Genomic DNA, 17,686 nt, shown 5'->3' with positions numbered 1-17,686 from the left:
GCTTGATTAATTTACAGATTTTGGCCCCTTAACAACTAGATTCAGCAATAAGAACAGAAGTATTTTAAAGAACAAAAATTTCAGATTTTCACTATGAAGAACTTCAGAAAATCTCTCATGCAAATTAGAAAAAATAAACTGAATGATAGACCTAGGATCAAATCCAACTGGGCTCAGCAAAAAATGCTTGCGGGAGTTGGCTGGTTCAGCCGAGAACTTCCCCAAACGGCCACCAATCTTCTTCCGTAAGGGTTTTCTGCACAGCTCAGAACAACCATCAGTAAAAAGGGCAAAAATGCTGCTAGATCCCAAAAGTAATGGAGATACCTGCCATTACTTCAGAAACCCTAACACCACTCAAACCCTAGCAAGTGAACAAGATACCTGTGCTCACAATACTCTACAATAAGCTATTATTAATGGCTGAAAAATAAAATATGCAGAAACTAAATTAGCTCACAGCACTTCCAGAGAGTAACACCAGCAAGATTTGGACCCCAAAGTCTTCTTTTATTAACCAGAAAACAGATTACAAGAGAGCTTCTTCAGTACAAGACTCACAGATCCAATGATCTGAAATGACCCCTAGCACCCTATTTAAAGGAAATGATCCCAACGGCTAGTTCGAGTGATCCATGTCGAAATGATCTCGACCGTCGATGAGGATCAAGACATCTCTTAATCTCATCCGTCGAAATTGTTAACTTATTATTAAAAATAATATTTTGCATGCATTCACTCAAAATATTATTATTTTATTATTTAGGTTTTTTGCTTTATTTTATAATTTTTTTATAATTTTTTATTTATTTCATTTTTTTAATTTTTTAATTTTTTTAATTTTTATTTATTTTATTATTTTATTATTTTATTTATTTTCTTAAATGGATCATCGAACTAAGCCTTTGGAAACATCACCTAGGACCTAGGACTTAGGACTCATGAGGGGATTTAAAACATTTTCCAACCCTCAAGACACATTACATCATGACTTTTACAATTTACATCTTAAGGGGGAAAACCCCTTTATCATAGACCCTCATAAATCACCCAGTTTCTGCGACACAACTATAATCTAGCAGATTAACACACTAGGATTCTCCTAAAGTTCTAATAACAAAATGCATCCCGGCTTTGGGGTCAGGCTGAAGGAAAACTCTGCCGATCATAGATCGGTGAGACGAAAAACCTTCCGGGACGTAGATTATCATTAGAAAGTTAGGTCCACCTAGGCAATTTTACATAAACGACTCATATCGGCTAAGATTATTTACAATTCATACATGCAGACTGGGTTTACAATTAAAATGATCAAGCTGCTGATGACTACAGGATGGCACGGACACGTCGATCAGGAGCTACCCCTTTTTGCAAAGAAAAAGGGGGTGTACTGCATGGGTAGTTGACCGGTAGTGGTCAACAAGCATAATTGTCTCTTAAGTACTATATAAATGCTAGTCTTCTTGATTGCATATCAACAACTCCTTGTATCATTCACACTTATTATTAATTAGCAAATGAGATGCCTTGTTCTATTTTTCCTGTAAGAAATTTGAAGATGCATTTATTACGTCACAATCACCTTATAACAACATTGTCCTAACAGATCATTAACTTTGTTCTAATATTACACTTCAATGCATTACTAACTCTATTGACCTCCTACCTTTAGGAACTAAACATTAATAAATTTATCAAATAGAGATTATCCATATCGTTTATAAAGATGTGATCATAGCTTTCCCTAGTTTGGGGGACTCTCCCTTGTGGGATTGTCTACAGTTCGAAAAACTGCAGTTTATAGTAATTTGGTGTATTGCAGCTTACCCATAGAGAAGTTCTGGACAATAAGCCCTACATTTGATGGTTATTTTTGTCAATCTGTATTTGAATCATTTATATTCTGTAAAAACATGAGTTATATTTGATGCCTGTCTTGTTCAGTTGCACTTCATAGACTGAGCGCAAATTAGAAGCATGACGACTTGTATGACCATTGTGGGCATGTTTTGTCAATACTAAGAAAATTATTTTGGAGCAGTTTGAAAGAAGAACCTCGTCCTAGTAAAGGATCAGCAATCCCAACAAAAGGTTTGAATAAGCTTCCTGGTTTTGGGGTTACATGTCTTCTATCCACTGGTTCATAAGTTGTAACCTTAAATGTGCAGTGTAATAACAGAAGTGTTGATATTGATAAATTAGCTAGCAAGTAAAGAGCTGACTAGAGCTGTCCCTATAATAAGAGGTAGTTGGGAAGCTGTTAAAATTGAGGTCTATTAGTTTTGATTTGAGAATGGTGATTTTGATATGCATATCTACATATAGTCACTGGTCATAGACAGTAGAAGAAAATTTGCAGACATTCTATCATACTGAGTACCCTCTTTCACACTCTGAAAGTAAAGGAATAAAACAAATCAAAGTAAAACTTACATTTGGAGAATTGCGGCGTGTCGAAGCTGTTATCAAGGAAATTCCACCAGCATTGTCATAGACAGGTGGCTTCCACTCAGCCAGAACTGCAATTTCAACAATCCAAATCATAGCTAAAAAACATTGAAACTTGTGAATTCTCCACTTATCTTGAAGAGTCTTTGCAGTCCACCTTGAGAAGACAGATGTTGACATGTATATTAGGCAGTAAAAGCTATTGTGATAAAATATCTCTAGAGTCTAGACAGTTCATTCCAGATAATAGGTTAAGTGGTCATACTTTGCACTCGATACATTCACCAAAAAGATATGATTATTTTTACTATACCATAATTTCTGTCTAAATAAGAAAACCTAGAGAATTCAACATTTTCTATTTATCAATCAAGCAAATCTAAAATTTATTTTGTAAGCCTCTCAGTTCATTTCTTTTCAATATTAACCATTTTTTCCCAACTGGAAAACAGAATAGAAAAATATAAGGTACAGAAGAAAATTTAGTACAATAATTTGATAGACACTGAAAATTGAATAAATATTTATGAAAACAGTCTTCCTTTTCATATATATTTAAGCCCAAAATGCATTTTATCCTGTCTAATGTTAACCATGTGGTGAGTAGTTCATCTTTTATGGTTATAAGATTTAGCAGAAATGTGAGGTCAAATCATTACCTATCAAAGTACATCCATACATATTGAATGCAGGGCTCATCCCTGAGGTCACCTGCATAATATTGTCAAACTCACAACGTCACAGAAACATAAAGAATTTGAGATTATAGCATCACTAAACAATGCTCGAAACTGTTTTAGATTATGAAAGGGTGAATATTGGTTTACAAATGTATCTTTTCCATCATCTTCAATTTTTACTTTAGTATTGGCCATTCACAGCCAATATTTACATAAAGAATAGCAAACTTGCCTTTTTCCCACGGGTCAAAGTGAGCCTGATATGAGCATTATCTCGCATTCCATTTGAAATGAGTGTTGTAAAAGTTGCTCGCTTTATCTGCAAATATTGCATCAAAAGCTAAAAAGAAAACATGTAGAAAAGCAATGGCCTGTTGAAGCTTCTAAATTCCTCTCACAATGAGCGCTAGTAGGTCTAAGTAATAATGAATCAGAAACATGCCTCATTACGTTCGGGTACATTTACAAAAGCCATTGCTTTTGCAGAATCAGACAACCTGTTCAAAACAACAATTAATCATAGTGTAATCATTTAATTTAAGGGGAAGTGAAATTCATTATCAGATTCACCTTTTCATATAATAATGTACAATAAACGTAGCATCTCCAATATATAATGAATAGAGATCAATTTATTTTGTGTCCTTTAAGAGATATTTTGTTCACAAAATTAATGTTTATCCAAATATAGAGGCTTTACAATTTGAATTTGTGGATGTTAGTCACAAACCTGTCCAAATGCTCGTCCAACTTGAAAACTTTTCCATTGTAGACCCGAAGTCCCTCCCAAACTCCATCACCACCTTGGACAATTGAATCAAATACAGATACCTATGGAAACAAGAAGGCCATTAAGCTTCTCAGCTCGTACTAAAGAAGATGGGAAAGATTATAAACGAAATTACTAAATAAGGGTATCTAAACAGACAGCGGAAATGTAATTCATCCTAGAAGAGAGATTTGGCTTGAATATTAAAATATGCCACAAAATATATATAACAGAATTTGCAACACGAAAAGGAAAAGGGAGAGTGCATGCACAGATGTGTAAACTATCACAGAATGAAAACTGGCAGTTTCAAGAGTTCTATCTTTTACAGATTTCATAATTCAAATTCATATGCAAATAACTTACTAACAACTTCAAATATAGATCTCAAATCAAGAAAATTACTCCTTGAATCAAGACTTCATGATATTTAAACTAAAAAAGAGTCAAAATTGTAAAACCACCTTTGCATCTTCACGAGGAAGCAGCTCATCGCCAACCCAAACAAGTATCTGCTCATTTGTTGGAACAGGAAGAGTTGCTTGCACTGACACATCAGGCCGTAGAGCATGGCGCCTCAGTAAGTTGTAGAAAGGAAGGCATTGCTCCAACAAAGTATAAAGCTTGAATGGAAAAGGCTGATCAAAGGACAAACACCAAAGTCAGTAATATTGCTCTCGAACATCTCACTGTATCAAGTCGATACAGAAAAGTATGAATTAATTAGAGGCTGCATGAACACCAAATAAATTACAAAACAAAACAAAGAAGCACATCAGTAAAAGGAAACAAAAGTGAATAATTTGTCAGATATAGGTTATGGGTGGCTAATTGGCACCATGGCAAATCCTAGTGTGTGTGGAGGGCGTCGCAATAAGATTTGAATAAGAATACAAACATGAATACGTTTTGGTACAGAAGATATATGTGACATAAAATAACGGTAGGACTCAAATACGGAACTATGCATTTTATAGAAAACATGTATTTTCTTTCAAATTTTAGAAAATTTAAAAGATACACAAACCTTCCAAAATCCTGGCCATGGCTACCTGTGTTTGACTATCATTCCTTGATTGATTACTTCAGCCATCACTCTACTTTCAACCATATACCTTTAGCCTTTAGATTTCCATAACAGACCACATAATATACTAAAGTCTAAAACAAGCCTTGGCTGCAAATACTTAAAGTTAACCAAATACCCAAAAATATCCATAAGACATTGAGAATATTAATGTGGTAGACAGCAATCAAAATCCCACGCACAACCACCGACCATTCCAGCTATAGATAGATCCACATAGCTCAACAACAATGAGCAATTCAGAAATAGGTCCGGAGTTGCAATAGATTATAGTTTCCCACTACATACACATGACAAACGGCAACGTAACAATAAACATTCATGACATTTGGGAGGAACTGAGAGAGTAATGATGACATTCCTGGATGGCAACAAGACAGTGAATAAGGGAAATGCTTCCAGTCTTTGCATAGATGGCACCCCATAAACCGATGCATCCATATCACACCGTATGGGAAATTTTCCAAATTTCATATTGCTCGCAAACTTCTAAACAGCAAAGGCCAATATGCCCGAATTTTCCTACTAGGTGGATGTAGGCAATCATGGTCATATTCAAAACAGATCACAGATAAGAGACACATGAATCATGATAACAAGAAGAAAGATTGCAAAAGAGGTATATGAGTACACGGGTACAGAAAGTGTTATGTCTTTCCCCATATAATGTATTATTTTTATTGCCAACTGGGATGTTATTGGTGCAGTTACCTTGATAGTTACATAGCTAACAACTATCATCGACCTCAATGCAGGTTAACATTCTAGAATACGTCAACTACGTCAGAAGGGTAACTTCCATTGACAAGTCAACCAATTACTAGGTTAATATCTATGATGAGAGACACATGAATTATGATAACAAGAAGAAAAAATGCAAAAGAGACTTATGAGTACACGGGTACAGAAAGTGTTATGTCTTTCCCCATTTAATGTATTATTTTTATTTTTATTTTTTTTTGATAGAGGAGGAATGACCTGTTATAGAGTTTTATGAACCCAACGTTTCGGACTACCAAGTGAGTCCATCATTAGGGGATGCGCCAATAGATATTCTGAAAATATTAATGATGTATCCATGAGCTATATTTCAGAGTATATATTTTATTGCCAACTGGGATGTTATTGGAGCAGTTACCTTGATAGTTACATAGCTAACAACTATCATCGACCTCAATGCAGATTGACAGTATAGAATAGGTCCACCAGGTCAGAAGGGTAGCTTCCATTGACAAGTCAACCAATTACTAGGTTAATGTCTACTGGCAACTTGATCTTTTATAAAATAGTCCCCCCAACAGCCTCTGCACTTGAAAGTATTGCTTCGTTCTTGAAGAAAACTTAGGCATTCATATAATTCATATTATATATTATAGGAGAATAGGTTGCAGTGATGTCAAGAGAGAAAATACAACAATTATTAAATTACTCATGTTGTAGCACACATCTCTCCACCTATAGTTCATCAAATATGACTTATTTATAGCACCACTAAATGGTTAGGTGGTTTAACTACCTGACCTTTGGGATCAACATTAATAATACACTACATTTCATTACATACTCAACGTATAATGTTTGCTGAGTCCTTTGTTACTCGCTCAAGTTAATCCCTGGACTTATTTATAGCACCACTAAATAGTTAGGTGGTTTAACTACCTGACCTTTGGGATCCATATTAATAATACACTACATTTGATTACATACTCAACGTATAATGTTTTCTGAGTCCTTTGTTACTCGCTCAAGTTAATTGTATAATGTTTTCTGAGTCCTTTGTTACTCGCTCAAGTTAATCGTATAATGTTTTCTGAGTCCTTTGTTACTCGCTCAAGTTAATCCCTGGACCACATTGCTTGGTGAATCAGCAGTGGGGTTACTAGCAGCCAGATGCATTTGAGCTTCTCTAAAGTACTGACATGGGAAAATCTTTCTTAAGAGAGGTTTATGATGGCATGGATACCAATGTTATCGAAATCGAACTGTTGACTAAACTGGTAGACCCCCCGAACCAGGAACATGTCAGAACTGGACCAGAATTGGTAAAAATCTTAGGCCAAAAAACCAGTTGACCAAAAATACGTAAAACATTCCAATTTTAGAAAAACATATAGATTCATGTGCATCCATATGAATCCAAACCATTTATAAACTAATATGCAAAAGTTATCATTTATATAGGATGTAAGGGTGCATATAAGCAAAATATCACTGAGTGCAATCCATCTCTGAACCAAAAATACATCAACAACATACCCTACCTAGATGGCCCCTAGCATCCAAAAAAGTCACACTTCAGCAAATACCTAGATACCAGTATAGATCCATCTTAACCACGGATCTACCAAGAGCCAAGAGGGATCAAATCTCAAACTTGAAAAAGGATTTACACATCAATAGATTTAATCCCATTTAGTGCTTGGTAAATATGTGATTAAGATAGATCTATAGTGGTAATTTTTCATAAATTGTATTTCTGAATATTTTATCATTATTGATATTTTATATTAAAAATTGAATGAGTACACATTTTCCTATTATTAAGGAGTAAGTTAGTAAGTAAATTAGTTTAATTTTAATTACTTTTTCCTTTTGAGCATTGAAATATTTTACCAAGGTAAACATTAATACACATATATACACACACATTATATATATATATATATATATATATATATATATATATTGTGTTCATATTGAAATATATTAGTAAATATGGATATTCAAACATTTTATTTAAGTTCTATATTGAGATATTTATAAGAGAAATAGATTTTTTTTACTTTATCTCTGGAAGTTTATAAAATTATATTATTTAAGATAGACATCGAAATAATTTATTTATTACTTGAAGAGTGAAAGTGAAATATCAACAACTTAGTTAATTGTTGTGTTAATCGATTTTTGATTGGTTATTTATATGGTTATTTAGTTTTTATTTTTTGTTTTGGCCAATATTAGTGAAACTTATATTTATTATTTTTTGAGGACATGAAATACTTACACATGGCCCTCACACTGGATTGTAGAATGAGCCTCCCGGCTCAATGAGGCTCTCGGCTCAATAATTGTTGTGTTAATCAATTTTTAATTGGTTATTCATACGGTTATTTAATTTTTATTTTTTGTTTTCGCTGTCAGTAGTGAAAATTATTTTTATTATTTTTTGAGGACGAGACATACTTACACATGGCCCTCATACTAGATTGTAGAATGAGCCTCTTGGCTCAATCATCAAAAGCATTGCCTATAGTGTGATCTTCATCATCAATGTCACCCTTTAAGCATTAAAATAAGATAGAAAAAGCTTAACAAGTGAAGTCAAGATTTTAATTTAATGATGGGTACATTTTTACTAGGGTCATGATAGAGGAGTTCAACAATCAATGCCACTAACATCAAGGTACATAGAGGACTTGGTGCTCTTGAGTAAATGCTAGTTCCCTACCCATGAACATGACAAAATCCAATGGAAACTTTGCAATACCCCCAATCCTAAAATCCAAAAAAGTATTAAGTTTGCTGGATTTTGAGTGGGATATAAAATTCTACTTTCTCCGGTTGAAATCCAATAAGGTCATAACCACTCTCAAACATCCTAAGTCAGTTAATGGTAAATTTAAAAATTTAAGTATGAAACATAAAGGAGAATGTCATTTTTACTTTAAGAATTTAACATTACCATTAATTGCATAGGAATAGTAGGGCCTTAGGCTTGAATATTAGGTTGTCCTACTCTTTTTCTTTTTTTTTAATATTGTTTGGAACATCCTTGGTCTCATTGCACAGAACCAACCAGTTCGGTGAAAAAAAGTTTGATATTGAAACAACCATTTCTAATTCCAGACCTCGAACTAGACCAGTTTGGGGGTCAAACTAGTCGGACCAGCTAGTTCCACCATTTTCGGTCCAATTCTAATAAAACATATGAATACCACGATTGTGAAAACTATGGAAATCATCTCTTGGGGATTGTTGTTGCAAAATCTTGCAGACCTGGTGCAAAGCCTCACTGGCCAAGGCCAAAACTTATGGAAACAAGAGAAAGAGTTGCCACTCTCACCTCAAAAAGCTTTATCCTCCTCTTTAGTGGAATTAAACCACAAGGGAGGCTTCCTTAAATCACCTAAAAAGATGTTCTAACACTTGGGCTCAAGGTGATGAGTAAAATGTCTATTGTTGGATAGAGTATCAGCAAGGCCTATGATGGCCTAGGTGTTCTAGGCTAGGGTTCAAATACTCTATATTTAGACCAAAAAGCATGCTGCTATAATTTAAGGCTTGTAGGATATTCTACTAAAGGCCACGTTGGTGGTTACCTAAAGGTTAGGGCATAGGAATTCTTTCCTGAGGGGTCTGTATGTATGACATGTCCCTTTGGGTTATGCCCCAAGTTAGCAACCCACTCCCTAGAAAACAACATCCACCATGCATCAAGATTATCAATTACAATAGCATTCATAGATATTCTATTTTCAAGATGTCCATGTAAAAAGGTATATAAATTTTCTATTATCCCACATACTTCAACAACCCTTGAGTCAATTCCACATAAGTTTTTGTATGGTCTTGTAACTTTTGATTCTAATTGCTTCATGATTTTCAGAGGCATTAAATTAGTTCATGTCCTCAAATGAAGCATGCAATTATGTAACAAGAAGTCGTTAACTTCAAGGGGCATGAAGAAAGGGGGTGCCCTTCATCAAATTTTTGGGTGTACAACACAATAGGGGAATCAATTTCATTATTTTCATCTGCATCCTGATCCTCTAGATCCTCATGGGAAAGCTACTACCCCTTGCTTTTATCTTATTCAATCTTGTTAATCTGGCAACAATGGCTATATACTTTTTCATCACAATCGGCATCCATTCTCGAAATATGTGCTTGGCTTCTTCGATAAAGTCATTTGAGGAAACATAAATCATTTAAGGCTCAAGAGGCTTAGGCTTCATATGGTCATATATCCTAATTGCATTGCCCTGGGCTTGTGTGGTTGCTACAAGATCTTTATTCCTAAGGTGATATGATACTTATCCCTCAAATGCCTATAAGTATGTTGAAAGGATTAGCTCATCAAGAGGTTTAAACTTTTTAGGTATTATGGCTACTAAATGGTTAAACCTTTGGTTGAACTCCTAATCCTTCAAAAGCTTTTTTCTTTACTAAGAGGAAATCTTTGCATAAATCTACGTTGTCTCTTTTCTCAATCCATCTAAAAGAGAAGACATCTACAAAATCATTCCATAAGTGTGTACACTTGTTCAAGAGAGTTTAAAAGCATTCCTTAGCATACCCACTCAACGATAGAGAAAAAAGTATCATTAGCACATCATCTTCTACCCCTTTACTTAGGTGAGAAGAACAAGCAATTTCAAAGTCTCTCAAGTTCCTATTAGGATCGTCAAAGGCACACCCATGAAAAAGTGGCAACCACTTGTGGTTTTTAGGCATGGGATGAGAGCACCCTAATATCCCATCTAGGTCAAAGGGAGACATGGTGTAATGGAGCTAAGGCTTTATGGTAACAACCATGTTGATTTTGTCAAGGACAAAATCTTCAGTTCGTCTTTGATATTTGAGGACAAGATTAGGCTTCTCATGCTTCATGATTAAGGAGTTGCCAAATGAGAGGTTATATCATAGGCTTTGAGATACTCTAACCAAAATTATTTGAAGCATAGACTTTGATTTTCAAGGCAGTGGACTCAAATCCTTCATGGCAACGATGCCAAAGATGTTGACGCAAAATCTAGCAACCTCAATGCAAAGCCTCATTGGGCGAGGCCAAACCTTATGGCAACAACAGAAAGGGTTTCCATTGTCACCTCAACAAACTTTCTACTGCTCTTTATTGGATTTAAACCACAAGGGAGGCTTCCCTAAATCACCTAGAAAGATGCTCTAACACTAGGGCTCAAGGTGATGAGTAGAAGGTCTATTGTTGGATAAAGTATCGACAAGGCCTAAGATGGCCTAGGTGTTCTACAATAGGGTTCAAATACTCTATACTCAAACCAAGAAGTAGGCTACTATAAGTTAGGGCTTATCAGATACGCAACAATGAGGCATTCAATGCTAATGTGCACAAAATGTCAAAATGTCTAGAAGTTTCCAAAACATGTATGGTTGGAAACGTTACCCCTAAAAAATGGAAACATCGCCCGAAACACAGGGCAAAACATATGACGCTGAGATGAGAATCACTAGGGTTTTTGCAGGTTTCGCACTCAATGTTGTCTCCATCAAGCTTTAGATCATATCTGAGGCTCTCGACACCCAAGATTATGGAGAGTCATTGTAGTCGCATAAGACAATTCATGGCAATGGATGCACTGGTGTGCTCTTGGGCGCTTTAGGCCTCTTTCAAGATCGTTGATATTCCAAGTTTATTCAGTCCTTTTTTATGCGGGCAAGGAGGTGAGTTTTCAAGAGATCGCAAAGGAATGATAGACCAATGTTGTAGGAAACATCCCCCCCCGGACCTAATGCCCAAAGCGCATATGGTACGGATGCGTCCAGGAAGCGTCCCTGGAAGCGCGGTTCCAAAATTCCGAAACGCGTTTCGGGCTGATATGGACGCTTCCTGGAAATTCCGTAAGCGTCCCTCCGAAACACGTTTCGAAATCTCCGAAGCGCGTTTAGTATAGCACTTTGGCCATACGAAGTGCAGTGCTTCAGAGGGCGAATCGTACTGACTATACTGGCAGATGCACATATAATCACACATATAAATGGCTAGCCATAGGCAGCAAAGAAGCTTGCAAATCTAATATATCAAAGCAGAGATAAGATGACAGTTATCTGGCCTTAAACACACAGAAAACCTGAACAAATTGTTCAAGTGCAAGCATAGAACAGAAGAGAAATGGACATTAAACATGTAACAGCAAAAGAAGCTTGTATTACTAAAGACTGCAGATGAGAAGCTTGAAGGAACAGGGGAGGAATAATCTCCAAAAGTTGAACCCTTGTTACATTTAGTTTTCTGCCCTTTATAGGCCCTTTACAATGCTCCTGAGCTCTCTAGAAGGCTCGGAGTCTTGGACTTGTCTGATCTGTCCCATAACCGTTTGATTCCCTCAATAGGCAGGTATGGCTCGGAGGTTTTTCTCTTCTGACAGAGGAATAACCATACTTAGATGCTTTGGGCGGCCTGCTGTGATGCATGGGAGCTCCCTCATGCCAAAGATGCCCCATTATGTTTGTTAGGATGACTGCTGCACTGGCAGGGCCGTTAATGCTCCATGATTTCGTTTGGTTTGGGTTGAGGCGTGTAGTGGCCGTTCTCCTTCCCTTTCCGGGCTCTGTTTGCCGGCCGCCGCTTCTCCGCCGAATCCTTCTTCTGGTGTGTATCATGACTGCAAGACTCTGCTACGGATGGCTTGGCGCCTGAACCTGCAATGGAGTGGCCGTCGTTCCTATGAAATCCCTGCACCGGTCCCTTTCGGACTTCAAAAGGTTCATACATGCATATTGTCTCTATCGGGTCCGCCTTTCGGGTCGCAATGCATATGATAGCCGGCCAATCCCTCTGTTTCTTTATATTTGAAAATACATAAGAAATGCTGCAAAACATGAGAAATTCACCTTTGGCGGACATAAAAATATATATATTTTACTTCCCGGACCCCATCGGGTCCGGGCTTCATCGCTATCGGCGCTCGCCCAAGCTTCCTTTATATTTCTTAATATTTCCTTATACACAGAAAATGCGCCCAAAACCATTGAAAATGGCCTAAGCGCGGATTTGAAATATTATAAGAAATGATCCATAAAATATCGGGTCCGGCTTATCGGGTCGGAAGCATATCATATGTGAAGGCCTCGCTGCGGACCCGATAATCTATCAAAAGGAGTTAATACACCGTCGGGCCCGGCCCATCGGCGAACACAAAACATAAAAGCCCCGATTTCTTTGATATTGCCGATATTGCTCTGGACCCGATAATCTATTAAAAAGAATTCATACCGCCATCGGGTCCGGCCCATCGGCGAACGCTCATATATGCAAAAGGCCATGCTCCATTGCAACTCGCCGATGCGATATCGGCGATCGCTCATCGATGAATAATAAAGCCCCTTTGGTAAGTCCTCCATTGCGATACGCCGATAGCGATATCGGCGATCGCTCATCGGCGATGTATCATGTCGCTGCCACTGCCTCCCCCGACTTGCGATATGCCGACGCGATCTAGACCACAGATCGGCCAGATCCAACGGCTGAGATGAAAGCAGACCCTTAAGCCTGTAGTTTGATTTTTACATGGTTTTTGGGGTATTTTCGCCTCCCGATAGTGTATTTCTGCCCTCCAAAGGGCTTTCCTCTTGCAATATTTTCAATCGGTGGAAGGCTTATAGCCAAAATTTGAGGATTTCAACAGCATGCATGGATCCTTTTTTATCCCCTCGTATAGCAGTGCTAACATCCCCCATTCTCTCCATCTCTCCTTCTTTGTCTCTTTATCTCACCCCCAAACATACACACTCTCTCTCCATCTCTCCCTTGTTACTCCCTCTCTCTTTCCACTTCTCACTCTCTATGTATTTCTTCTTTCCCTCCTCTCTCCCCCTCCAACTCCATCTCCCTATCCCTCTATCACTCCTCCTCTCTCCCTCCATCTCTCCTCCTCTCTCTCAAGTTTGCTCTCTCATACTTCCTCTAACCCTTTCTCTCCTACCTCCCTCTCTCCTCTCTCTCTCTCTCTCTCTTTGCCCTCCAATCCTCTCTCTTCCCCCATCACTCTCTCTCTCTCTCTCCAAGTATGTTGTTATATCCCTATGGAAAAAGTTCTAATGGATTGAGCCTAGAAGGAGAGAGAAGGAGAGAGGATAGTCTGACGGATTGCAGATGAAGTTCTCCCTAGTTGAGAGGGAGTGTTAAAATTGGCAACTAGGGCCAAACTCCATGTGGGTCATCTTATTCATGGTTGATAATATTTTTATTAGATTCCTCTCATCGAGAGGTGTAGGATTGATCTAAAAATCATCCAATTCCAATAAGTATTTATGGAGATATGAATTTATTTTGATTATGGAATAATTATCAAGCCGACCAACAACTCATGTAGGCTCAGAAGCCCAACAGACGCATCTATTCATCATCAACATTTGTGTATAAATACAAGAGGACTTTTCTTCATTTGCACACTCTCATCTCATCACATCTCTCTCTCTCCTGCGCAGAAAAGAGGCTCTTCTCCTACTACACAGAAAGGGACTCTACTCTCACACGTGTGGAAAGAAGACGCAGAATTTAGGGCTGCAACTGCAAATCGGAAGTTTGACCAACTTTGACCATCAGACTCTCTCTCAGAACTACGTTGTAGGTGGAACTGACTCTCCTCTGAAGGCCGTACATTTTGGTGAAGGAATCAAGCCGATCTAACGATCGGTTTGCAAGATATTGTCTGCCCTAGTTTGGCTGATCTAGGGTTTATTGCTACTGATGTAAATCAGATTTATGTACTATTTCTCTCTGCTAAATTATTGAAGATAAAGGAAGATTTGATCAAAGGGTTTCCCCACATTGGGGTTTATCCCTGGCTAGTCGCCACATCTTGTGTCTCTTGTCTTGGCTTGTTTTCTGTCGATCATTTAATGTTCTATCTGCACTTTACTTACTGTACATGTGATTCTTAATCTGTGTATAATAATAATACAAAGAAGTAAACTGCTCAAAGCATAGAACATACCATAATTTAACAGTACCGCCATCACAAAATTTTCTGAAAAAATAGTTGATTTTAAATTAGCTATATCTCCCTTATCCGAACTCTAATTCGGCCGATTTTTTTTAATTTGGGTAATTTTTCGCAAAGAATCCAAATCTGCTATTTGTTTTCGAAAAAATTTAAGATTTTCTATGCAAACTCACCGCCCAAAAAAATCTTGCTCTAATACCTTGTAGATTTTTACTATAGATTCAACAGTTTATATGATATGCTAAAACACAAGACAAGGATCTACTCTACTCTTAAGCGAAAACCAAAATTGATCAATGAAAACAATAAGTAGAAAATGAAGAATTTCAATTGCACATAACACAATATTTTTCTAAGGAAAGCAACTGCCCAAAATCCTGACTATCTATATTGCAGTAAGCAGAAAATTTGAGAAGAAAATACAATGTTAGTTCAACCCGAACAATTCCTACACAAATACAATCTATCTCTCTGCTTCCTAGGCAAGCCTTGGATGAATACAATATGCTCTACTCAACCTGCACAAGTATTTCCTATCCTCTGCTTGACTGACTGCCTTTGGCCAATACTTAACCAAATTCCTAGCCTTCTGGGCCCCTACTTCTGTGCGCAATCCCTAAGGGAATTAGCCCATATTTAATTGGGAAAATCCCTCACCACAACTGTGCAATCCATCATAGGTCTTCTACTGATTACATGCACCATCTGTACAACTCGGAAAATTATACAACTGATAGTACATTGTCCTTGAACTCTAATCTCAACTAAGTCTTCATGCGAACTGACATGCATAAGCTATTTTGGGTGATTTATCAGTTATCTGATTCATCACTGCATGTGAATTAAATCCAATTTAACTCACTTGACCACTCACTAGTTCCTCCAACAATTAGAACTAATTTAACTAAATTTAACTCGATTAAACTGAATTAAATAATTACAACTCAATAATAACTCAACCTAGGTCCCTAAAATTTAAGGATCACTCTACATGATTCTAGATAGACTTCCAACTCAAATTTACTAAGCCAACTAAGTCAACTTAACTTAGTTAACTGCTACAAGCTGCTTTGAAAATAGAATTACAATTTAATCCCTAATTTAATTCAAGGACAAATTAAATTAGAATTTCTAGATGTTATTTTTAACATTTCTTGTTTCTATTTTCAACAATCTGTGTGTCTCCCTCTCCCTATTTTACCCTTCTCTACCTCTCTCACTACACTCCAGCTCTCTATCTTCATTCCTCCTCTCCCTCTCTCATTATACTCTAGCTCTCTATCTTCATTCCTCCTCTCCCCTCTCCTTCAATTTATCTCCATCTCTCCCTTGTCCCCCCCCTATATCTCCACCTCTATCACTCTATGTCTTTGTTCTTCCCTCCCATGTATATCTAGAGTTAATATATATCATAATACATTAATATATATAATAATATACCAAATTTAATATTGTATTAACTCAAAGTTATTAAATTTAATAATATTAATATTATAATATATTAATATGAATATTAGATTTAATAATAATATTAATCTTTTAACATTAATATTAGGGTTCATATTTTTTTTGCATAATATTAATAATAATTTGGCCCATAGGCTTCACCTAAATAAAACCTCTTTTTTAATGTTAGTAAGTATAAAAAGATTTATGGAGTAAACATAAAAAGAGGTTTTATTTATTTACCATATCTCTGATTTATTTATGTTTTTATTTATTATCATATATCTTTTATTTACCATGGTATTTGGCCCATAGGCTTGGTATATAATTAAATGTTGATGTTTAATCCTATTTGATATATATTTATTTAATTACCATACATTTTTATACCTTTTTTATATTTATTTATTTACCATACTTCTTTTATAAATATGGTATTTGGTCCATGATATTAATAATTATTTGCCCCTTGGTATTCGGCCAATAGGTTTCACTTAAATAATATCTCTTTTTAAAGTTTTCTTAAATAGAAAGAGGTCTATGGAATAAATATTATAAAAAAAAATAGTTTTATTTATTTACCATACCTCTGAAGTAACTATTAAAATATATATATATATATATATACTTTATATTTTTATTTATTTACCATATCTCTTTTTTGAGTGTTGGTAAACATCTTTATATTTTTATATTGTATTTGTAAATAATAATAATTAATTGATAGGGCCAGCTGACATTAATTAAAAATGTTAAATGTTAAGCTTTATACACCTACCTTAACTTTCTCAACTTCAACTTCGGCACTCTGAGGATTCCATTTCATAGTCTCGGTTCTTTATCGTCGTGGCATATGGAGTCATACTGTATATAAGCCGACGCACTGAAATTCGAATCAAGATATATCAGTTCCACCATCGTTATAATTTGAGCCACAAAATTCGAGCATTATTGATGCCATAAAAATATGCGAAGAGCTTTAAGATTATAATACGAGTTTCCACATGATTCTCATAACGTGGATACCATCGTTATTACAGAGAGCGGCCCGAACCATATATGATGAGCCGGGTGTCCATCAGATATGCCATATTCAAGTTTGATCGCAGATTTCTGAATGTGGGCTTCAGTATATACATGCATCACGAATATGTATATAAACCACCGTGGCACAGAACGTTAAAATAAGCGTGATATCATTCATATCAATCCAGTCTTTTGTGATGACCCTACTGAGTTTTGCGAGCCAACAAGATCATACTGTTCTTAAGCCGATCCACTGTATCCGAGCCATAGTCATCAAAAGAAACGCAAATTTCTGATACCAATCATAGTGCGTACTATCTACCTCAGCGAAACTGTATTATCACGAGATCATTTTGACTTCATCTCAGAAATTTACAGCGAGCCATTGAATGCAAACTTCACAGGATTGAATCTCTTAACCAGGGTTTCCACAGACTATTAACCGAGTGATCTTGAAGCCTCCTTTCTATAAACAGCCTGGTTGCAAATTTCCTGTGGGGAGGTCATGCATATCAGAGCAAAATAC

At 36.4% G+C, this 17,686-nt stretch overlaps 1 protein-coding gene across 2 annotated transcripts in view; it reads right to left on the bottom strand.

Annotated features, from left to right (window-relative positions):
• Positions 1-17,686, bottom strand: part of LOC149173132 (branched-chain-amino-acid aminotransferase-like protein 2) — a 381,995-nt gene that overhangs the window by 137,596 nt on the left and 226,713 nt on the right. For both annotated transcript variants that reach the window (XM_089424502.1, XM_089424501.1), the window contains 6 exons: positions 4,362-4,535; positions 3,859-3,959; positions 3,571-3,625; positions 3,361-3,447; positions 3,108-3,159; positions 2,434-2,519 (listed from right to left, as the gene is read on the bottom strand). In XM_089424502.1, the coding sequence (XP_089280628.1) occupies positions 2,434-2,519; positions 3,108-3,159; positions 3,361-3,447; positions 3,571-3,625; positions 3,859-3,959; positions 4,362-4,535 (555 nt within the window). The remainder of the gene's footprint in view (positions 1-2,433; positions 2,520-3,107; positions 3,160-3,360; positions 3,448-3,570; positions 3,626-3,858; positions 3,960-4,361; positions 4,536-17,686) is intronic.

This window comes from Pinus tabuliformis, chromosome 4_2, assembly GCF_031772625.1.
Source record: "Pinus tabuliformis cultivar Carrire ecotype Pingquan chromosome 4_2, CPIR1, whole genome shotgun sequence".
In the NCBI taxonomy this organism is placed as follows: domain Eukaryota; kingdom Viridiplantae; phylum Streptophyta; class Pinopsida; order Pinales; family Pinaceae; genus Pinus; species Pinus tabuliformis.
This window is presented reverse-complemented; position numbering and strand designations above follow the sequence as displayed.